We start from the raw sequence: 23,210 nt of genomic DNA on the forward strand, positions 1-23,210 counted from the left end.
CACACACACATTGAGAAAGCAACCCAGGCTCTGGGAACACCCACACACCCACTTTAATCCTTTAATCCTGGCCCCAAGGTGGCTGGAGGCAGCTCAGAGCAGAGGGATGCGGGATGGCTCCCAGAGGCGTCGGGCCAAGTCGCAGGCCTGCTGGACCACAAGCTCGGAGGGGATGATGCCCAGATGCACGGTCAGCAGCTCATAGCACTTCACTACCTCTGCCTGCTGGTTCTTGCTGTAATAACGCAGCAACTTCCTGGGGAGGAGAAGACAGGGGCCTTGGCAGGTACAGTGCACACAGGCAACCCCTTTCTAACCACCTTCCCTCTATAAAATACTTTGCAAGGACACAGCAAAACCATGGCACCAGGCTGGGGAAATGGGCTGGTGCAATGCCAGTGACACCACAACACTGGTACTACCCTGCAGTGACGTCCTGGCATCACTCTCAGGGACCTCTGTGCCATCACAGCTTCGAGCCCTGGTGCCAAACCACATGGCTGATGATGCTCACCTGTAGTAGTCCCCTGCGAGCATCCCAATGGGAGCAGAATCATCAGACAGCACGGGCACCTCCATCACCTCCAGCTTGTAGCCCTGGGGAGAAGAGGGCAGGAGCCAGGATGGGACCACTGAGGAGCTGGCTGCACCTACAGCCCTGCACCCTGCCCCAGGGAAAGAGGGACTCAGCCCTTTCCTGGCCCCACATACCATCTCATTCTCGAACCAGAGGAAGTAGGAGCAGCAGTAGTCGCCATCCTGCAGCATCAGTGTTGTGTAGCCCTTCTGTAGGTATCGCCGGGCTAGAGTGATCAGGGACCAGACCTGGGGGACAAGGGGCACCTGAAGCCTGGGCAGAAACCCCTCCCATTTCCACCCTCTTCTGCAGTTCCCATCCCACACCTACCCCATGAGCAGTACCTTTCTCTTGATGAAGGTGGCCAGGGGACCCTTGCCCAGCTCTGAGCTGGACTTTTCTGTCACACTGAGCGATGGTGCCATCATTTGCCCAGCTGTGCGGTCCACATAGATGAAGTGCACCAGACCAGGAAAGTCTTCCAGGTACGTGGGGTGGGTTAAGGGTGTCCAACAACTTTGGTGCCCTTCCAGAACAGCCCTGAAGCCTCAGGGAAACCACCTTCTCCCACTACATTCCTCCCCTTGATCCCAATGCTGGGGAACAGGGTCCCACTCCCACATCAGCTACCCCCTTGGGGACACCCCCTTGCCAGGCTGGGTTCCCAGCTGCAGAGATGGGTATGACACCATGGTGATATTGCGCCTGCTCTTCACCAGCAGGAAGTCCCGCCAGTCCAGCAGCTTCTCCCTGCCGAGAAGTGGCATGGTGAGAGGCCATGACCCACAAGCCCCAGCACTGCTGGGTGTGGAGCAGCCCCCTGTGGATGCTGACCATCCCCATGCACTCACCTCATCAGCTTCTGGGCACGGTCCCGCAGCCCTTGGGACAGGCTGTGGCCAGCAGAGGTCAGGAAGAGCTGGCGGTACACGGAGCAGAGCTGCCGCTTCACGTGTGCCACTGACTGCAGCAGCCTGAGCCAGGAGACACAGACAGCGCAGAGCTTGGACACTGGATCCCCAGCACTGCAGAAACAGCTGTGCATGCCCCCAGGCTGGGAAAGGTCCCCCTGCCCGTCCCAAAGACTTTCCCTGGCTAACCCCTACTCACTCCAGGGAGCTCCCAGGCTCACTCCGTGAAAATATCTTGTTCTTGAAGTCCAACCAGCTGTTCTGCAACTAGAAAGACACAGGACTGTGTAAAGCTGTGGGAACAACAGGAGAGGGTTCTCATGTCCCCACTCCCACCTGGATGTCCTGTCCACTCAGCTTCTTCACAAATTTGTCCATGCGTTGCCGCAGCTCAGCCAGGAAGGGGTAGGAGCGTGCGACTCCCACCTCTGGTCCCTCTTCCAGCTTCTTCTCCAGCACCAAGAAACCATCCAGCAGTTGGTACAAGGTGATAGCCACCTGGGTCATGGGCCCCTGCCAGGGAAGGGAGAGGCAGGTCAGGCAGGACTCAGTCCAACATAGCTTCCCTCACCTCAGAGGCAGCTCACCTTGGTCAGTAACACAAGGGAGATGCCTGGCCAGAGCGGGAGGCAGTGCATGGTGTGTGGCAGCAAGGGGCAGTAACCTTCCCGCAGGCTGGCATCCAGAAAGATCCTTCTGGGGTTTGAAGCTTCAGGGACCAGAGGCCCCAAGGTCTGGAGCAAGTCTTCTGCCATCTGGGAAGACAGGGGAGATGCCCAGTCCCTCATGGGAATGAGACAGCCCACACCAAGGATGCTCTGTAGGGATGTAGCAATGTCCTGAAAGCTACAACCAGGCACGACAGAACCAAAGGAGCTGGAGGGGCCATGTAGCAAAAGATCAGCAGTGAGGAAAGTGCCCAGAGACCCCAAAGGAGCAGCAGAGAAGCCTGTTGCAAAGACAAAGATTGCAAACGCCTTAAACTGAGGCCAGTGCTTGCTTTCAATGTGTGAGGTGCTGCAGCATCCATCAGGCAAGCAGCCCAGAAAGCCCAACGGCAGCAGAGGGAGACACTGGACTACTCTGAGGCAGCCCCGATCCCTCTCTGCTGACAGCTCATTGTAAGCAATGCCTCAGAGAGGGAGATCAGAGCTGTCACAGATATGCACAACATGGGGGACACAGGGCACCCACAGCTGCAGCACAGCAAGTGATGAGTGACAAAGACCAGGAACCGCAAAGAGCACCGGGACAGGCTGGTGAGGTGTGGAGCTGGGAGGTGTTGCAGGACTCTGTGCTCACCTGAACGTCTGCAGCGTCCACCTCCCCGATGCTCAGCATCTCAGCACCCTCTGACCAGCTCTCGCTGCCTGCAGAGAACATAGCAGGGCACCCTTTCAGCCCCCCTCGCAGCCCCGGAGCCTCTGCAGGGCTGGGGGTGTGGGCCATGGCTGCTGCCCAGCTAGGCACTCACCTGTGCTGTGCCTGCCTGGCGAGGGCTCAGGTGTGTAGTAGACCTCAGGCACAGAGAGATCATCTGTGTCCTGCCAGCAAAACCGGGTAAGTCAGTGATGGCAGCGATGCAGGCAGCCCTTCCAGCATCCCACCCTGCACCTCCTCATCTCAAGGACTCACTTGGTCATCGGAGTCCTTCTCTGCAGCTCCATGGGAGCCAGGGCCACTCACAGGGATGCTCTCGCTTCTCTTGGGTCCCTGAGGGAGAACATTCCCTGCTGTGGGCTTTCAAAAACAGGGAAGAAAAACTAAGCCCCAGCTGTCAAGGCATCACCCCATGGGAGCATCCTGACCTGCTGCACCCCCAATCCTGCTCTGAAGCACCTGTGGGCCAAGCTCCTCGTCAGCACTCTGGCTGGGGTACAGGTCCTGAACCAGGAGGATGAGGACGAGCAGGTCGGCCGGGCGGATGGAGCTGGCATTGCGGCTGCAGGCCAGAGAAGGCAAGGGTCAGCTGGGAGGGTAAATGGCAGCCCTGGGGAGGGTGGTGGGGCTGGGCGCACCTGGAATAGAAGGCTAGTAGCTTGGTGTGTACCAGGAGAAAGGCATGGCCCACTTCATCCCCACCCCGCTCGGGGCTGGCATTGATGTACTGTACCACTTGTCGCTCCAGGAACTCGATGCACTGCTCACACAGCTGAGGATGGATCAGCCGCTCCACGGCCTGGGGTGCAGGAAGGAGGAAGGCTGCTGAGCTCCCTCAGACCCAGTCTTGCAGCCCTAGGGGCAGGTCTGAGCTTCCACTGCTCCAGGGAGCTGCCCTAAAGTCCCCAGTCTGGCACCTTTTCCCACATCCTGGGACTCCACACAGCCTCCCAGCCCTGGAACACCCCAGAAGTGAGGGATACCCCAGAGCATTGGTACCTCCACTACAAAGCTCTGGTCCTCCTCCCGCAGGTGGCTGTAGGTCTCCAGCAGGCCCCGCAGCAGGCTCCACACACGCTCCCGCTGCTCTGAATCGGCCGGTCGCAACCTGCAGCAGTCAGAGTGTAAACTCATAGGTGGCTGTCACCTCCCTGCGAGGGACTGACACACCAAAACCCAGCTGCAGCCCAGCAGGCAAGGGGTCCTGCTGCAAAGTGGGGGTCCCAGCTGGAGACACTCACTCCCAGCCCCCTGCACTGCATGAAGGCACCGCCCTGCAGCCAGCCCAGCACCCCGACATGCCACCCTGTGCCGGTGGCCGTGCCCACTCACTCTTTGCGGATGAGGTGTGAGTCGAGCGTGACGAGGCCACAGTGAGCCTCCACCAAGCGCCGCAGCACGAAGAGCGTCCGGCGCAGGTCGTCCTCGCTCTGCGTCCCGTCGCCGTTCACCGCGATGTACAGGCAGTCCCCGAACTGCAACAGGCAGCGGGGTCAGGCGGGGACCGGCCAGAGGTCCCTGGTCCCCGGTGCCGGTCCTACCGTGTGCAGGACGTGGAGGTGCCGCCCGCCCTCGGAGGCGAAGCAGGTGTAGGTGTCGGATAGCTTCTCCAGCAGCGCGGCGCAGGAGATGATAAGGGGGGCGAAGAGGGTGTTGAGGCTGTCCTCCAGCGCCGGGCCCTGCGCCACACGCTCCCGGTCAGCGCCCGCGCACCCCACGCTCCCTTCCCCGCACCCGCGCCGCCCCGTCCCGCCCCACCTGCCCGGCGTGGGACGACCGCAGCCGGCGGAGGAAGGCGGCATCGGCCCAGTAGAAGAGCAGCTCGGCCGCGGTGCTGGCGATCAGGACGCAGCGCATGGCCCACGGCGGCGCGGACACCGGGACCGGGGACACCGGGACCGCGCAGCTCCACCCGCCCCGCGCCGCTTCCTGCTCCGCCGCGCGTGACCGCCGCGCCCACGCGCGCAGCGCCCCCGGCGGCCCGGCGCGGCACTGCACCGTGTGACCCCGGCGGCCCGCACCGTGTGACAGCGGCACCGCACCGTGTGACCGCCGCCCCGCACCGTGTGACCACCGCTCCGCACCGTGTGACAGCGGCACCGCACCGTGTGACCACCGCCCCGCACCGTGTGACAGTCGCCCCGCACCATGTGACAGCTCCCGCCCCGCTCCGGCCCGCGGCGGACAGAAGACGCCGGCGCGGTTGAGAGCCCAACTTTATTACACCTCCGGCAGCGGCTGGGCGCGCCGCAGCTGCTCCTGCCCGCGACACCGCCACTCTCCCGGGCAGGACACGCTCCCAGCCCGCCGCTCCGCCCCTCTCCGCTCCGGGATGTATAATTTAATGATCAACATTTCCCGCCGCGGAGCCCTAGCCCGCCCGCCCGGCGCGGCCCCCGGTGCCCCCTCCCATGCCCCGCCTCGCCCCGCCCCGCCCGGTGCATCCCGCGGCAGGCCAGGCCGCCTGGCGGCATCCCGGAGGCAGTAGAGGGAGCTGCTTCCATGCGCTTGCTGGACCGGAGCACTGCTCGCCTTCGGGGAGGGGGGTCCAGCTGCTGGAGGGGTCATCCCGAGGGGCAGCGGGACCAGGGGTTCGTGGAGGGTGTCCGTCCCGGGATATACCGGGGCTCAGCACCCCAACCTTCCCCGCAGCCAGTGGGCACCAGGACTCGGGTGCTTCTCGCAGCTCACGGGACAGACGGTGGCAAGCCCTGCAAATTGGCTGTTGCACTGCTCTGGCGGGATGGCGGCCAGGGCATGTGGAACTCTGCGGTCACAGAGCAGGGGTGGTGCCAAGGTGGAGGACATCCGGGGTGTGAGGATGAGGGCATGGCGTGGAGCTGCCCAACACGGCCCCACGGCGAGGCTGCGTGGGCTGCCAAGGAGGCAACGTGACCTGGGCAGTGCACGGGGGCAGGAGTGGGGCTGGCGAGTCCATTGTGGGCCGCGGGCTATCGGTACCGACAGGCCAGCGCATTCACATTCTTCACCACATAGAAGCTCATAGTCAGTGGGGGGATGACCAGGGTGCGGCCAGCCCGCAGCGGGCGAGGCTTCAGCTCAGGGAGAGTCCCGTCATCCACCATGGCCAGCGGCTGCCCATTGAGCTGGACCGACCTGTGGGACCAGGAGAGAGTCAGGGCAGTGGCACTGAGGATGGGACAGCGGTGGCAGTCCCAACCACCAGCATCAAACTTACTTGGAGTGAAGCCCATCCTTGCCATAGGGCTGCAGCAGGTACTGGTGGACAATCTTATCCCGCAGCGTCCCTGCCAGCTTGATTTTCTTCCGGGAGCGATGCAGGTTAATGATGTACAGGGTGATGGATCCCCGGACATAGTTGTGACTGCAAAGGGGAGAGTGGGAGATGAGGGCTGCACTGCTGTGTGCCCAGGGAGCATCACCTCCCAGAAGGGGCTCGGGGGTCTCTGCAAGAACTGGTCTCGTGCAGACATGCAGGCGTCACCATCCTGCTGCCCCTTCACAGGGAGATGCCACCTTCCCATCATGAACCCTGACTCTGTGATGACACCTTTCAACCTCCCCCCCGTCAGCCAGCAGTGACACGGCACAAGAGGATGCTGCAACGGTGTCCAGAGTGGGGGTGGCCCAGGGCAGAGTGTCAGTCTAAGGGCAGCCCACCCCAACTTTGCAAGGAGGAGGCTGAGAACGGAGGGGAGCTCTGTGCGTGAGTGGCGTCTGCCCCCATCACCCCAGGCACCTGACAGACAGGTCCAGACACTGATCCTCTGTGCCTGCCTAATCAGGCAGCCCCAAACAAAGGCTATAAAGCACTTTGCACCTGTCAGTTACTGGACAAGGTTTCCTACCGAGCTGGAGGCATGTTGAAAGCATCTGAACCGTGTAAAGAAACAGTCTCTCCTCCTCCACAATAGCAACTTGTGTCCGCGGAGGAGGTGGCCGCCCCCCCGGCTCGCTGAGGTGCTTTCAAAGACCTTATCAGCGAAACAATAACCAGGCCAGGCTCCCCGGCAGCGCGGCCTGGCGGGTAACCCGACCGACCGGGGGCCCCTCGTGTGAAATCCACTCCCTTGATCTCTGCTGCCCAGGCTGCCCGGCGGGCACTGCACCGCTCCCGCTGGCCCCGTTCCCAGGCGCGGGCTTGCCACGACTTTCATCGGAGGCGTCGCCATTCCTGCCCTCCCGCTTCACTGTGACAGCGGCCAGAGCAGCACCCGAGTGAGTATCCTAGGAAGCCAACCTGCCCCAGCGTGTCCTTGTTGGTCCCCATCTCCTGGGGATACCATTTATCCCACCGTGTAACCCTCAGTCTCCCGTGCTCCACTTACTTGTGGTAGCTGGTGCAGTGGGCGTAAATCCGGAGCTTGTCGCGAATGACTCTGCCGGGCCGGGGTTTCCTCTGGAGACCGGCCACGTGGATCGCCAGCACCTTGGGACCAATGAGGCGCTTGTAGAGCAGGGACAGCCAGTAGTCCTGGGGGGCAGAGGGGACAGTCAGCAGCACAACGGTCCCCCTACTCACAGAGGCTGGCTTCCCTGTTTGCAGCCTACCAAAATTTTGGCCGTTGTGGTGAAAATGTTGTGTGCCAGATGTCTGCCTTGGGATGAGCTTTTTTTATTGTGCAGCCCAAGCCATAATGGCATGGATGAATCTCCAGGAAAGAAATTAAGGGAAGAAATACATTGCCCACGCTGAGAAACATGGGTATCCTTTAAAGGAGCTCAGCTTTTGGCTGGGTTGCAAATCATGAGGAACAGCGAGAGTACCCTCACACATTCGCATGGGCACACATGTAGTCATGCTGTGGACCTGCAGACCAGCTCCAGATGATGCACACAGCTTGGTGATGTCTCTGGAGCAGGCTCTTCAACTGCTCTCTACACAGAGCTGGAGCACACCAGAGCTCTCCCCTGCTCTTTGTCTCTGTTCATGGCACACTGGCTTTTGAGACTGCCAAGGGTGCTCAGCTTCCCAGAGGTATCTCTCCCATTTTAAAGCCACCTGTGGAGCATGGGGAAGCCAAGCACTCAAGAAAGAGGAAATGCTCAACCTTACACACATGCATAAATGATGCAGCCTTAATTACATCACCACACACTAGTTTTTCCCACAGGGCATGGCCTCGCTCGGCACACAGGATGGGCCCCAAGCCCTGGGGAGGGAGGTGAGGCCGTGTGGTGACGGAGGCCGCTGCCGGCAGGGCCCCCCACTCATCCGCTGCAGAAGCTGGGAGGTGTGTGGTAAATGAAGCAGGGTTGTGGGAAGGGAAAGGGCCAGCTCAGGCACTCGCCTGCTGTTCTGCAGGATGGAGCTCTGGCCTCGCTGCTGCTCCAGCCACATGAGGTGATGCTGTGGAGAGGGAGCCTCTCGCCCTGCTTCTCTGAGTGCTGCCCGTAGGTGCTGAGGCACCTTCACCCCCATGAGCACTCTGGATAAACCCCCTCTGAACAGCCCAGACTGGATGTCCTAGAGGGGCCATGTGATCCAGGGCAGTTGGGATAATCCCCTCTCCCTGCTGGAAATGTCAAAAACATCCAGCAGCGATGGGCACACTAGCACCAGGGACTGCTCCGCTTGTCATGTCTGACCTGCACAGTGAGAAGAAAAGGAGTATTGAACCAGCACCCTGTGGCTCTGCACAGTGCCTTGGAAGGGCAAGGAAAGTCCTGCATGGTCAGGATAGTGCCAGGAAAGGGTCTTCCATCCCAGAAGGGCATGTGGGGCAGAATGGGCAGGTAAGAGTGCAAATCCCTCATACAGACTCAGTTATCCATCCTGTGTGTGGGGAGCCCTCACACAGCCCTTGATTAACATGCATTTTGGGTAAAGAGGTCAGCATATAAACCGAGCAGTGGGGCACCACTGTGTGACCAGCACAAAGCGAAAACCCACCAGCCAGATTAGAGTGCCAGCCCTATGCTCTCTCCAGCTCAGCAGAAGCTGATCTGTTCCACCAGCACTTAGCTAGCCTGGCAAAGGGAGATCCAGACACACTTCCCACTTTCTGGGCAAGCTTTTGGCACAATGCTGGAGGAAAAGCCACCTTCTGTTCTCTTCTTGCTACTTCCAGCCAAAACCACAGGGCTTTGTGCCACACCAGCCTGGTAACTGCTTTCTCTTCAAATTCTTGGCCCCAAAGGAGATGTGAGTGTGAAGGGACAGGCTCATGTAGCCTGGGAAGGCTAAGCCACAAGGCCAAAGCTCCCAGGGAGGACAAGCTGCAATTGCTCAATGCTGCTTATGTGTGCTGTCAATGAGGCAATGCCCCTGTCCATGACCCTGCTGGCTGGTGAAGCTGCTCCACAGCCTGGGGATGTCCTTGCCTGCACCAAGCTTCTGTGGGAAGCACTGCCAGCCTGTGCTGCTCAGGCTCATGACCAGCCTGTGCTGCTCAGGCACACGGCAGGCAGGAGAAACAGTACCCATCATCCTGCTGTCTCTCTGGTGAGCCACCCTGATTAGCGGAGTCATTAGACAAGTAACTACCTGAGTTTACAGTGAGGACAAATGTAAGCTCAGACTTCAGTGTTTAGCTCCATGGTCGTGAGTTAAAACTAAGTTTGGTGTCCTGAGCTGTCAGCTCAGGCTCTTTTAGGTCTTTTCTAGAAGCCCCCTTGGAGTTTCTCACTTCCTCTCTGTATTTCCACTGATGGGATGCTGCTTTCACCCACAAGTTATGGGAGCAATAGAGCCCAGACTCTCAGCATCTGCCCTCAGAATTTCCATATGGATCTCAAGAGCTGTTCTGCAGGGGACTTTTGATGGTCTTGTTGCCATGGGGAGCTGGCACCAGCAGCTCCAGCCTCCAGCTGAGCACCTACCCCTCTGGGCTGGGTGGTCCTCAGGGATTTGCTGCTTTGACATCAGAGTTCCTCCACTCTTGAGGCTCAGCAGCAGCAAGGTTTGTAATGTGGGGGTGTAGGGAGCTGCCCAGCCCAATGACCTGCCCCAGCTGCTGCCAAATCTCACATCTCAGCATATGCTCTTCCCAAGGGTGCTCTGACAAACCCTGTGGAGCTTGAGGAGTTGAATCCCAGGCTCTTGCCATGGTGGCTCATGGGCAGAGCTTGAGTGCCATTCAGCATCTCCCAAGATGGGCACAAGGACAAGATACTTGTCTCTCTGGAAAGTGTTGGGTACCCTGGCCCAGCTAAGGGTACACAGCTTTTCTGAGAAAAACCATGCAGGTGCCATGAGATGGGTAAGGCAGTCAGCAGTGGTTTAAGGTGAGGTGATCATGGCTGAGTGTGCAGTATTTCATCACAGGCAATGCCTCCAGGGCAATGTGGGAACCACCATGTGCCTCCAACATCTGCAGGAGGTGAGGGGAGAGCGGTGATTTTACCTCACCTTGCTGGCAAAGTTAGCTCCAACGTCTCAGTTTCAAGAAGGATGTGAAAATACCAAAGAGAGTTCAAAGGAGGGCCAGAAAAATGACCCGGGGGCTGAAAAAGGAGTTGTCAGCACTGGCCTCAAGGCACTTGAGCTCTTCAGCTCACTGCAGGGAAGCACTGAAGACAGCTGCAGCTTTTCGCGTCATCGCAAATCCACTTGTATGAGGAGCCAAAATCATGTTATTTGCAATAAATTACCGGGACCTGGTGACACCAAGCACTTGGATGATGAATTACACACACACCTAGCATGACTGAAACAAACCTGCTGAGGACAGACACTTCCCCCAGCTGGGCTGGTGCTCCAGGGCTGCTCCTTCAAGCACTGCCATGAGTGAACCCCAGTCCAAATTGCATCAGGTTTGCTGTGCATCTGCAGCTACCAGCTCCTGTTCAAATGATGACCAGCTTGGGAAATTGCTGCTCTTGAAACCCAGCTTGGCTGCAACCAGGATGGCTTTTCCACTGATCAATGACCTCTTCCTGAGCCCCTGACAGCAGCTGGCACTCTCTCCCATGTGACACACCCTGCACAAACAAGTTCCCCAGGCTGGCAGTGCCCACATACCCCTTGCAAAGATGTGCAGTGTGGTGCTGGACATCCCACTGGGGGCAGCCCCAGCAATGTTCAAGGAGACGGGTGGCTCCAACCATTGCAACTGCAGAATGGATTTGTCTTTTGGAGTCACAGAGGGCTCCTGTTGTGAGGGCTGAGCCACCAATACAGCTGTAGCAGTAGAGGAGGGATAGCAGAGAGGAATCTGGTTTGCTATTACTCCCAGGGGAATCGAGGGATCTTTTTGCTTTAATTACTTTACAGATCCATCAAGCAGCAGTGCAGATGACGAGCACACGAAGGCAGAGCCCTCCTGTGCCTCAGGAGGTCTCCTGTCTGGGATCCCTGATTCGTGGGCAGGAGGGGTGCTGGTGTTGAGTCAGCTGATGTGCAAAGCTCAGGGAGCCTCATCTTCTGAGCCCCTGGGGCCAGTGAAGATATACAAGCTTTCCATAAGAGAGGGAAAGCCCAGAGGGTCCCCCTTGATCTCTTTGCACATTTCACTTCATTGCGAGAGTTTTAGAGACTTCCGCTTTTGGAAACAAGGTTGATTAGGCAGACCCCAAGGCAGAACTATTAACCAGACCCTCTTGTCTGCAGAGCCATCAAGAGGAGTGCAAGAGCTTTCATGTTCTCTCCTAGAGTCAGCAAAGCAGCTCTGCTGCTCACCTGAGTTTGTTCAGCTCCGCACTCTCTACGTACGAGAGGATGTTTCCATAACCAGAAAACCAGAGTAAAGAGCCATACCCCTTCAGTCTCCTGGGGGCTGTAATCAGCAAAGGCAGCTGAACTTCAAATGAGTAGGTTGTGAACTTGTGGTGCACAGCCTCCTCTGGCTGGAGCTGTTGGGGCATGGCTCCATGTTCCCAAGTCACCAGCAGCATCCGCTGGCTGCTGCTCACCCTATTCTGCTTCCTATTGCTTCTTCCCTCTTCTGAAACTGCCCAAGCTCTTCCTCTGTGCCCCATGAACATTCGAGTTTCAACAGCCTTTTACAGAGAGTTCTATTCCTGCACCTTCATCTGCATTTTTCCACAGTCCAAGCAACCTGTATGGAGACAAGGGCTGGCTGGTCTGAACATCACACGACAGAGAGCTTTGCTCTTTTATCCCTTTGTTGAGCCTGATGGCTTGTTTTTGGCAAAAGCATCTTAAAGAAAAGTAGTGATTGTGGTTGTGAAGACTTGGAGGGACTGAGACGCTGTCACTTCCCAGGGAGCCTGTTCCAGCAGTTACATATCTGCACTGTTAACAATCCCACTCCTTATTTTTGTCTTGAATTTGTCTGGCTTCAGCTTCCAACCAGTGGTTCTTTTTCTTTCTTTTTCCACTAGATTAAAGAGATTCTCAGCATCCAAAGCTTTCTCCCCATGGAGGTCCTTACATCCTGTTCAAGCCATAGCTGCTTGTTCCTTCAGCAAGGCTGCTTTTAACATTATCCTTGAGTTTTACGTCCTTCTTAAGTGTGAGTTCAAGGTTTTCTCACCCAAACCCTGTGCCAGGTCCTGTGACAAGGTCCTGTGTGCAAGCAGAGCAGGCAAAGCCTCATCCCAAAGGGAACAACATTTTCTGAAGTCAAAATCATCAGCTTCAGACACTAATGCTGCCCTCACGAGCTCTCATGCCCCCATCCCCAGGGACATGAACTGTTTCCTGTTTCCTGTGTGCCCCTTCCTTGTATGGAGGTTCTGGAGAACTGAACAGTCTCCTACAACATTTGCTGCTGTCCTGGGGGAGTTTGTGAGTGAGCACCACAGGGGATGCTCCAGAGAGGGTCTATGAATGGGGAACAAGTCTCCTTCTAGCCCCAAACCAAGGGGCTTCAGATGGTACTGGGCTGCCAGAGGGTGGCACCAGCAGAGGAGGAGCAGGCAGCACACAGATGCTGCAGCGAAGTGGCCCCTTGCCTCTTCCCTCTACTCTGCCCCTCTTGGGCAGGACAGACCTTTCCTTTGATCCAGACACCTCCACCTATGAAAGGAATGGCTGATGCTGACCAGTTCCTTTCCTGCTGAGGCCAAGTCCCTGTAGGTGCCCAACCACCAGTCCCCTGAAGCTGCTAACAACTCTGCCTGGGCATCTGTTGCTTTCACCATGCTGATCTTCTTCCTTCCTGTTCTAACGGCTGCAAATACTTCATCTCACACCACTCTTTCCTGTGTTGCCTTATGCCTTTACATCTTCCTGCAGCTTTGTCTTCAGGCAAGTGGTCTACGGCAAAATTCCTTCTGTGGAAGCAGCAGCCACAGGAATTGCTGCCAGGCATCAGTGGCACTGAGGGGACAGCCTGCCCAGGAAATGGGAACATGGCAAATGAGACGTGACCCCTGCCTACTGCCCTTCACAGCCTGGCCCCAGCCAGTGGCCTCCACCTTCCTGGGATCTGAGCAGATGGAGGAACAGCCAAATCTCTCTTTTGTCATCACCTCTCCCTAACAGGGTCCAGGCGATGGAGGCTACAGGAAGAGAGTAGAGCTGCCAGATCAGAGGGCTTGGAAACCAAATGCAGCTTTTCTGTTTCCTGTTCTTCCAGAACACCAAACCACTCTGGGAATGGACTTTCTGTCCCACTTCATTCACAGCCTGGGGTTGGCTCTGTGACCAAGGTGGGCAGGTTTAACACTAGCATGGTGCCTCTGGGAGATCTGAGCAATGGCTGTGTCCATCCTTCCAAGACCAAGTTGCTGCTGCTGGTCCCAGATATAGTTTGTCTCTGCCCCAGCCTTCAGTGCAGGAGTAGCAGTCCAGCTCCAGCTCTTGCAGCTCCAGCAGGTGGGTGCTAGAACTGCTAGCCACAGCATGGCTTTGATGCATTTGAGAGTCCATGGACATGTACTTCAGAGACCTTTATTCTAGTGCACTGAGAGGGAAAGGCCCCTTAACCCACTATGACAATGAGCAGAGTTTAGGTGCTTTAAATGTCTCCTTGTTCACAGATACAATGATCCTCAGAGCTAGCCTGGAACTCCTGGAAGGAGAGAGGGTGCAGAAAGCAAATAATACCTCAGTCCTTGAGACATGATAGAAAGGACAAGGCAAAGGAGGGGATGCCCTGCTCAAACCTGCTCCAGGCAGTTGTTCCCAGGCTGGCTGGGAGACTTCCACAGGGCACCACTTCCACTCTGCCTTTCAGCAGATGATACTTCTGCTTGACATCTCATGGGAGAGCCTTTCTCCCATGCACACTTGAACTGCTCAGGATTTCATCCCTCCCTGCAGTCGCCAGAGCAAGCGTCCCATAACAAGAGCTCCTGCCAGTCCTTACCTCTTCCACTCCTTCCCTGTCTGCAGGCATCACAACCACCACAGCCAGCGCTCTAGCGTGCAGGGCAGATGGGGCTGCCAGACGCCCGTGCAGCAGATTTATAGTCATCAGGAACAGCTTCCATGTGTGTGCAAGCTCCATTGAACCTGCTCCCTCTCCCCACCCTTTGTCACTCCCACACTCGGGACCTGCATGGTGCATGGTGCATGGCGCATGGCACGCTGCAGTCCGACCTGACCACCCTCGCCTGGACAGTGACCTGCAGCCGAGGGTCCCCGCGGGGGGAACAGCAGCCACTGTCCTTCTCTGGCAGCTCGGCCGGCAGCGCTGTGACGCGGTGCTGGATGTGCAGACGGGCGGGTGCAGCAGCAGGGCTGAATTCCCCTCGCCCCCCAGGGTGGGGACGGGCACAGCTGGTAAGGACCAAGCCCCCGCAGCCCTGGCCTGGGGAGGATCTCCTCGGGTGCCGCGCAGGGGCGGGAGAGGTACCGGCTGGGGAGAGGGCTGGGACCTTCAGCTGCAATTAGCAGCCCCTCCTGCCAAGGCAGCTCAGCTAATGAGCGCACCGGGGAGCGTGTACGTGCAGCAGGCGGGAGCATGGCCGGGGGACCCGCTCCGGCTCCTGGCACCTCAACGGAGGGCCCCTTGCCTCCTTGGACCCGGAAAGTACGGGGGCCCAACCCATTCCCTAATGGGGAGGTGCTCGGGACAGGTCAGACAGAGCGCAGGATGCTCTCTCCTCCAGGACAGACAGTAATATTCTTTCTCATTGAGTTCTCCTCAGTGCGTTTGGGCAAAGCCAAGGAGGTGAAAAATCACCCGCAGCATCCAAGCATCTGATCACAGCACCATTGGGCACAGACCTTCGCACTGCTGTGATGCGTTCTCAAGGACACCATCAATTCACAGGCAATATCATATTGTCTTCTACCACCACAGCTGAGCAGGCAGCCCCTGCTGTCGATTCACCCTTGATCCCTCCAGGACTTTCTCATCCTGCATATGAAACTTATATGCAGAAAAAAACTTAGTGTCTACCAAGCCCAGTATCTCACTGCCCATACTCTTTAGGGGAAGGTCCATGAGGAGCCACAGGAAATGGAAGTCTGGTTTTCAGCTTTGGCTTTTCCATGGGGTTTGTGTTCTTCAAGTCCTGCCTAGAAATATGCCCAAGATTTTTCTCTGCATAGGTATAACCTTACAGCACTGTACATTACAGGAGCAGAAATCGATACCAAGGATGGATAAAAAAAGAGGTGAGTACCACGTGAAGAGCACTGAGAAAGGTCTTTAACATTCTATAACAATCTGAAGAGAAATCTCACGCCTGCCTGGGGTGAAATAAATGTATTGCTTCCCTCTGGACTGTTTCAGAGAGATATTAAGGAAAGAGAGATAGAGTATGTACGTTGCATGCCTGAAATGATCCTAGAGGTACTAAATGCCAGATCAGCATTTCAAAGGCAGTGCCCTGTGAAGAGCATATACTGGTGCTGCTCCTGCCCTCCTTCCCTCCACTCCTTACTCCCACACATGTATAGGTTCAAGTGCAGGCAGGCAGACTGATGTACCTGCAAAAGGCTTTATTTGAAGGGCCTCTTTGACTATTATACAGCTGACTGCCCCAATCACTCAGGAAGAAAAAGCACTCCAGCCATACATGAAAATGTTATCTCAAAAATAACAAGGCAGTAAAACACTTGCGCTCAGAGGGAAAGTGGACAGGCAATTCTGGCAACCAGGATGGGCGCTCAAGCTGCCCTCCCATGGGTGAAGGACCTGGAGTGGCACACAACAACCATGTCCCTTGCAAGATGTCCCCAAAACCACAAGATACTGCTTACTGTGTAGGAAGCCCAGCAGAGATGTGAACATCTTCCTAATTTCACTATGAAGCTTCAGTGCCCCTTGGCCACACTGCTGCCACCTGAGACCATCTTGTTATTGGACAAGCAGGCATCAGCAGTGTCAGGGCAGGAGAAGGAAGTGCAAAGACTGCTATGGGGAGCCCAGGCCTGGCTCCCAGCTCCCTGAGGAGCTGCCAGCTGGAGCTGTGATTGATGCTGTGGCGGTGCAGCCCTTCTCTCAGCAGGCAGCTGAGAGCTGCCTCACGCCCAACCGGCGTGTGGAAACCTCTTTGTCATGGCAGCTAATGAGCAGATTGTATTTCACAGCGCCGCGGCCCTGCACAGGTACAGCCAGCAGCTTTCATCTTCCTGATAGCTCCCACGGGAAAAGAGCAGCGGCTATCCCTCAGAGCAGGTCACAGCCCAGTCTTGCTGGGCTTTGTAGTGTTTGCAGCTTTTAAGCCCTCTGTCAGTTTGCACCTGCCCATGGCTCTTTTATAGCACAGGAGTGGCAGGAAAGGGGTTGTGGAAGCACTTGCCAGAGTTTGTGCAGGGACACAGTGGTGGGATGTGGGATCAGTGCTGAAGCACATGGGAGAGTGAGGAAGTAATCATGACAGCCATTGGCATCTAACTTATTGGAAGACTTGTCTTTAAAACAACAGCAAAATCCAAGTTAAAGACTTCCATTGTGTTTAACAGCCTGAGGTTTATTCCTCTAACTCCTTCCCTGGCTTTAATCCCGTTCTGAACTGCACTCCTTCTGCAGCCGCTCTGGGGCCGCTGCCCACTGTGCTGGGAGAGCTGGCCATGGGCCACCCTCTGACCCTCTGTGCCAGGAGAGCTGGCCACAGCCACTTGCTACCCTCATGCGCCCACAAGGCAGGAACTGGCCTGCACCCGTACAGCCAGAAGCAATCGGGGTGACCCTGAAGCCCTGGGAAAGGGGGTGATATGGGTTGGCCAGGGAAATTGGCTCTTCAGGAGAAATCCATCAAGTGCTAGCTGCAGGCTCAGGCTCATCTCAAACTAAGCCCAAAGCCCCCCAGGCTCCCCCCAGCCCGGGCCCACAGAGCTGGCAGGTATGCTTGCTGGAAAGCTGCATGTGGGAGCAGACCAAGGTGCTCCAGGAGATACCCAGAGCAGCACAGGCAGTGGACCATGCTCTCCTGCTCACTGGCTTGCTCTCAGGAACCAGCTTGATGCTCGGATGCTGTTGCAGGGATGCTGTTTTCATCGGCTGACTAGGTAGAGCTGACTGAGATGCAGCTCCCTCAGACTCTGCTCCCCTGCAGCCACCCCTGAGATCCCAGCCCAGCATCAAGGGCAGGCTTGCAGTGTCAGAGTTGTGCACATCTCCAACAGGCATCCCCAGCCTGCTGACACTGTCTGCTGGGTCATGGACCAATAAATCCCTTCCAGGGGAGATGCAGAGCACCCAGCTGCTCTGCCAGGCTCTCTGCTTACAAGGCAGTGTATTTACCAGACCCCAGAGGAAAAGGAAACCTGCTCCTTTTAACGGGGTTTTTCATATGGTTTTCTTACCAGCACCATGTGTTCTGGGAGTTCTCCTCTGCACAGGTGTTTGTGAAGAGCGAGGGATGTTGTGGGGCACTGCTGAGGCCCACTGCTCGCTGTGAAGCTTTCACCTTGATTTCTAGAGATCTGAAATCAGGTGCTGAAGCTCCAGCATGGCTTCCCCTGGGCCAGCTTAACACTAGCGATCCTGCTGCTTGCTCCATGCCATGCATGGTAATCCTGCCAGATACATCCCCAAAACTCGCCAGCCTGCCCTGGTACCTGTCCATACTACCAGCCTCCCTCCTGTGCTACCAGCCCTGGGCATTCAATGAAACTTCAGCTACAGAGGTATTGCTCTCCCATCTGCCTCCAAAGTGTTGCACTTGACACGAACTAACATCTCCTATTAACACTGTAAGGAACAGATCTGGAAAATTCCTTTTCCAGCAGAGTTCCGAAAGGCAACAAGGAGAGAATCCCCCCAAATGTGCAATGAGAAGCCAGTGCCATCATGACACCGCCGGGCAGACCTACCGGCAAGGGGTTGAAGTTCTGGTCCACCAGGTGGTTGTGGCCATGGTCAAGGAAGGAATGCCTCACCACCACATCGATGCCCTGGCTCGCCAGCAAGCCCAGCGTGTTCAGCCACCTGGGAAGAGAGGGAACAGAGCCAGGGCACCATGGTGGGGTACCATGAGGGGGAATCCCAGGGGGGAACTGCCTGGCCCCAGTGGCACAGCTGCTCTCACACATCCGACCTCATCTCTGCTCCAGCACCTGAGCTGAAGCCTTCAGATGATTTTGTGAGCTGGGCATTTATTGTCTCCCACTGTCCCTGCCCCATCAAGCCTGCATGTCTCTCCTCCTGCCCCAGCTGTGCCCAGCTTGCATGTCCCAACCCCTTGCCTGAGCCCCTGCATGCACCCCAATATCTCTGGGGTGCTCCCCCAGCCTGCCAGCACTCTGCACCCTCTGTCTGAGCAGAGAGGACCAGACCTTTGCACTAGCCTGTCTTCTCACACTTCCTGGGCAAGATCTTCAACTCTCACAGCCTGCCACAGCACTGATATGCCCAGGCATGTCCCTGTGCTTCCCTATGAAGCTTAGATAATCTTCCTCCATCTTCCGTGATCACGGCCAGCTCTGAAGATCTGAACCAGGGCTTTGGAGCAGGATGTCCAGGCTACAGGGCTGTGCCAGTGGACAAGCCCCAGGAGCCAGGAATGGTTATAGCTTCAAAGGAGACAAAATGGTTCTCAGAGGTGAGCCCTGACAAGTACTTCTCTGGGCAGGTGCTCTGGGTGTGAATGTATGCAAGGACAAGTGGCTGCAGCCCTAATCAAAAAGGCAGAGTGGGAGCAGGCCGAGGCAATCCTGAGCTGCTGAGTGAGGCAAGCCTCTTGGGTTGCCAGCCCTGGGATCCCAGAGCTGGCACAGTAGGATCACATCTCCTGCCCATGCCCATGCCCTACTGGTACACTGGGTACCAGTGTGGGATCCACCATGCTTCCCTCCTTACTCTGCTTCTGTGGGTGTGCCAGAGGCTGGGTCAACTACAGAAAAGCAGAGCTGAGGAGGGGTAACAGGGATGCAATGATGAAAATAACAATACTCTGGCTGCCAGAGAGTACTGAGGGTGTCTCTGGGCATGGAACTTGCCCTCTCCCAGCTGCAGAGCCTTTGCAGCACCTCAGCCTGCAGAGCTCATGGGGGTGGCAGTGCCCTGGTGCTGGCAAGCCAGTGTCACTCACAGGAACCCAGCAGCATATGAATCAGAGAGGTTGTTCATGCCTCCAGCTGGGGTTGTGCCAACACCTTCCAGCCAGATCTTCTTCCCTGGTGTATATGTGTTCACTACCTGTGTGAGAGACAAAAGCAACAAAAATTACCCTGGTGAGCTTGTGATTAAAGCCAAGGCATACATCTCCTGCCCTATGCCCTGGGAAGACTTGTGGAGACCTTTGGTGATGGTACTGCTGGACAATCAGTGCCTACCTGACCGTTGCTCTGTGTTTTTATCTTGGCTAGGTGGTGGAAGACTATTTTTCACTCTTTCCTGCCACTGCCACATGTCCATTACACATGTTCTGGAGTGCCTCCCAAATGTACTCTCATGTTCCCACTCCCAGACCCTGCTCTTCCCCTGTAGTTTCCCCCTGCACGCCATCCCACAGACTGCCCTCCCATGTCACCTTAGCTCTCCATACCCCCTTTCAAGGTGGCTTCCAGACATGGGAAGCACCTGAGCCCCAATGGCTCTGCAGTGTGAGAGCACTGGGTCACATACTGAAGCCACATGGACTAAAGGTGGCACCCAAGGAGAAAGCAGTGGGATGCTTCCAGTCAGAGATAGTCAGTCCCATGGCTGATCAGGGGCTGCTTTGCCAACCTGAGCAACCTTTGGCACCACACCCTGTCCTCTCTCCTGCAATCCCACTTCTCCAGGCTGGGTGACAAGCTGCCGCGACCAGATGTCTGCAAACCCAGCGGCCCCAGGAACACTCTGCGCAGCCTGATGGATCCTGCCCCATTAGTGAGGAACGCTGGAATGTGCTGGATGGACTGGGATCCCTCAAAGATGTTAAATACGCCAGCTCTGGGCTGCCTCCCACTCACAGCCTGTGAGAGTCGACAACCCTGACTGAAGCCCCAGAGGTGTTGGCATCCTGCCTGTAATTATCTAAGCCCGCCACCTTCCCCGGTCGGAGAGGAAGCAATAAAACAGGGAAGTGGACAAGTCCAGCTGCTCTAATCAGCCCCGGCAGGATGCACGGACTCAGAGCCAAGCTGGAGGCTATTAGCACCCAGTGCTGTGCTTTTGCTCAGCCACACTGGCATTCCCAGGAGAGCCTTCCCCAGCCCTGCCCTGTGAAGACCAAATTTTGCCCCATGGGTGGGAGGGTTCCCCCCCCAAACTGCGCCAAGGGCAGCTCCTTGCTGCTTCTAGTCTGGGAATGGATGGAGTCCCACTCCATTCCCAGCAGGTTCCAACCTGCAGCAGAGGTGGGACACATGCCACCACTTTTGGCAGGGTATAACACCCCCAGTGGGGGCAGGGTCAGTTGGTGTCCGTTGCTTGCCCCACAGAGATCCCACTGGCCACCGTGCCATGCCTCCCCCGCAACAGGAGTATCATCCATATACGTGGATGACCCCTAGCTTGTGCCAGAGGGCCCAAAAAGCAGCTTCTCTCCTCCAGCTTTGCTGCATCGACCATCTCACCCCTTTCCCAGGGCCTCTTTGAGTTGTTCACTCATTCTACGGTTTCTCCCTGCAGGAATTACAAGAGTGAGACATTGTGGCAAGTGGTAAGAACCTAGACAAGACAGATGGACATCTGTAGTCCCTAAGGCCTTTCTTGCTCACTAGGTGTTCCTTATTTCTTCCACGACTGACAGCTGAGCATGTCAGTCACAGCCTTGGCACCTGTATCAGCCAAAGCAAAGCCCCTGTCATGTATCCCATTGATAGAGATGTGAGCTGGGTCCTCTGGACCAGTGAGGAAAGGAGTGCTCACTGGTCAGGTAGAGACAGGGACTCAGACACCACAGGCCAGCAACAGCTGGGTTTTATGACGCAATCAAAACATGATCATCAGGGATAAAGGACAGTTGTTTGTAATGGTCACGATTCTCCACCAGTGAGAATCATTCTGGGAATGCAACTGTCAGTGCTTTGCAAGCAACATTTCCAGACACTGTGAGAGAGTAGGGCAAGTTCTGGCAGTAGGAGCTCCCTCCTGAGCAGACATGGCACCAGCTGTGCTCAGGATAGTTTGATATCACCTGGCTGCTCGCTCCTCTCCTTGTGCTGGGGAGCAAGTTTCAGAGAGCACCCTCATTATACGCTGCTCCCTTCAGGAACAGACAGATGGGACACTCAAGCCAGTCAGCTGCCTTAGCAGGGTTTTGCATGGTGTCTGCTCCTGTCCTGTGCATCCAGCCTGTGTCCCAGCACAGCCTGTGCTGTGCTGCAGCCTGTGGCCACTTCCGTCATGACACGCTGCACATCCCACCCTGGGGCCAGGCTTTGTGCTGCCTGGTGTTTCCCCCATCACCTGAATGAGGGCTGCCTGCATTTTGGCTGGGAGCACAGGGTCCAGCAGCCACTCTCCCTCCCTACCCCACACCAGCTCCCCTGGGAGTATGTTGATGCTGAGTCCTGGCCATGAGCTGTGCCACAGCCAGGCCCTGCAGGCATGGTGCCACCTCGCCCCTGCAGACCCTTTGCACTCACTCACCTTCTGGATTTTCCTGATCTGGTCTGAGAGCGTGTCTAACAGGCGTGTTTTCAGGAAGTCTGTCACTTTGGCCACTCGACCATCGATGTAGTAACTGGAAGGAAAATAAGAATACAAGGTCAGACAGTTGGGAGTATTTCTGCCCCCAAACCATGTCTTGTTCTGCTGCTGTACTATGCCAAGAAGCCTGCTTTGCTCTGGGGGAGTCCCTGCCTGCACCCTGTCCTATCCTGGCCCTCTGGCCATGCCTGTCTGGCAGATGCTTCAGTCTCCAAAACAGGATGTAAGGTGGACACACCCTGAGCACTGAGCATCCTGCACTTCAGGAGCCATGAGAAGTTTTGCAATTTTTTAACTTTTTTCTGGTGAAACTCTGGGGGCAGAATTCCAAAGGCTGGGAGCAAAATGCCACCTGCAAAGGCTTTGCAGCAGTCTCGCATCACCTGCACCTTCCTTGCTTGCTCTTCCAGCAAAATACACAGCTGAATTCCCCCCTCCAAGAAATGTTGTGGCTGTTCCCAGCAGAGGAAGTCCTGCTTTCACAGAAATACCTTCTGGCCTATGAATGCCAGGGAGTGTTTCCCATACAAGGGGCTGATTCCTGCTCTCCATGTGCTTGGTTGTATAAAGTACAGCTACAGTGCCGCACACCATGATGTGAATCATCTGTCTCTAAGTGTGAGAGGAAGGCTCTGAAATGCCTCAGTGCTGTCTCTCCTGGCTCCAGGACATAAGGTGAAGCATTCTGTCCTGGACTGCACATACCCTGTGTCTAGAGGTAATCCCAACCTGCTCCCCCTGAGGAAGAGTCTTGGGCTGGCACCTCTATTGCATGCAAGGAGAAATGGCAGGCCTTGCACATCTCCCAGAGGCTCCTGCCAGCCTTGCAGGGACCAGGATGCATGCTGCAGCATGCACTGGTATACCCCTGGGCTGGCCCTTTATCTAATAAATAGGTTTTACAACAGAAACTTTCTGAACCTTCTCCTCTCAAATCTGCAGTGTGCATCAGCCACTCAACACAGCAAGCCCCAGAGGGTGTCAGAGCCATGCTGAGGGGTGGAGGTTCCCAGGAATTACAGCAGCTCTGGCTGGGGCTGGTGGGGCTTGGTCATTGCCTCCCATCCCTCACTGGATCTACATTCACTCGAATTTCACCAGAGTTACACAGACCCTTCTCCCTCTCTGCAGACCTCGGTGCAGCTATGAGTGCTGGGATGCATAACAGGCTAAAGACCTGGGCTCTGAAGAACGGTGGGTTCACCTTTCCAGGGCTGCTTGCTCCACAACATGCATCTCATCTGCCCCAGTGAGCAGCTGTGGCAGTTGTAGTGGCTGCTTCACCTGGGTGCTGGAATGGAGGAGCATCCCCAAAGGATGCTGTGGGCTAACTCAGCCTCAGCCAGAGCACCTGGCACTTGTGTAACATGCACGAGTGCTTGGAGAGGATTTTTGTCTCACTGCTTCAAGTCACTAGCTGTCCCAGAGCAGAATTCTATTACAGGCTCAACTTGCAAATGCATTAAACGAGAAGAA

At 56.4% G+C, this 23,210-nt stretch overlaps 2 protein-coding genes across 7 annotated transcripts in view; both read right to left on the reverse strand.

Moving 5' to 3' along the window:
• Positions 1-29: 29 nt before the first annotated feature.
• On the reverse strand, positions 30-4,786 carry HPS1 (HPS1 biogenesis of lysosomal organelles complex 3 subunit 1). Of its 2 annotated transcripts, none has more exons than XM_085065092.1 (18): positions 4,627-4,786; positions 4,410-4,547; positions 4,201-4,343; positions 3,868-3,976; positions 3,507-3,667; positions 3,328-3,430; positions 3,124-3,228; positions 2,963-3,032; positions 2,791-2,858; positions 2,076-2,243; positions 1,825-2,001; positions 1,688-1,755; positions 1,429-1,551; positions 1,262-1,327; positions 922-1,066; positions 712-825; positions 515-597; positions 30-256 (listed from the first exon to the last, which is right to left on the reverse strand). In XM_085065092.1, exons 1-18 carry the CDS (start codon positions 4,723-4,725, stop codon positions 94-96), a joined length of 2,103 nt encoding a protein of 700 aa, XP_084921218.1. In that variant the 5' UTR covers positions 4,726-4,786; the 3' UTR covers positions 30-93. The 2 variants fall into 2 exon arrangements, with proteins under 2 accessions (XP_084921218.1, XP_084921220.1); XM_085065094.1 differs by having other exon boundaries at positions 922-1,061; positions 1,257-1,327.
• A 285-nt stretch (positions 4,787-5,071) lies between these two features.
• HPSE2 (heparanase 2 (inactive)) overlaps positions 5,072-23,210 on the reverse strand; it is a 108,633-nt gene continuing 90,494 nt past the window's right edge. For 4 of the 5 annotated variants that reach the window (XM_085065098.1, XM_085065096.1, XM_085065097.1 and 1 more), the window contains 6 exons: positions 21,675-21,768; positions 19,186-19,292; positions 17,969-18,083; positions 7,179-7,324; positions 6,068-6,214; positions 5,072-5,985 (listed from right to left, as the gene is read on the reverse strand). In XM_085065098.1, coding sequence (XP_084921224.1) covers positions 5,820-5,985; positions 6,068-6,214; positions 7,179-7,324; positions 17,969-18,083; positions 19,186-19,292; positions 21,675-21,768 — 775 coding nt within the window. In that variant the 3' untranslated portion in view covers positions 5,072-5,819. Of the gene's footprint in view, positions 5,986-6,067; positions 6,215-7,178; positions 7,325-17,968; positions 18,084-18,183; positions 18,668-19,185; positions 19,293-21,674; positions 21,769-23,210 lie in introns of those variants that run through there. The other variant, XM_085065099.1, reaches the window with a different exon arrangement.

The sequence above is a fragment of the Lichenostomus cassidix genome, chromosome 6, assembly GCF_008360975.1.
Source record: "Lichenostomus cassidix isolate B80296 chromosome 6, HeHo_3.0, whole genome shotgun sequence".
NCBI classification, from domain to species: Eukaryota; Metazoa; Chordata; class Aves; order Passeriformes; family Meliphagidae; genus Lichenostomus; species Lichenostomus cassidix.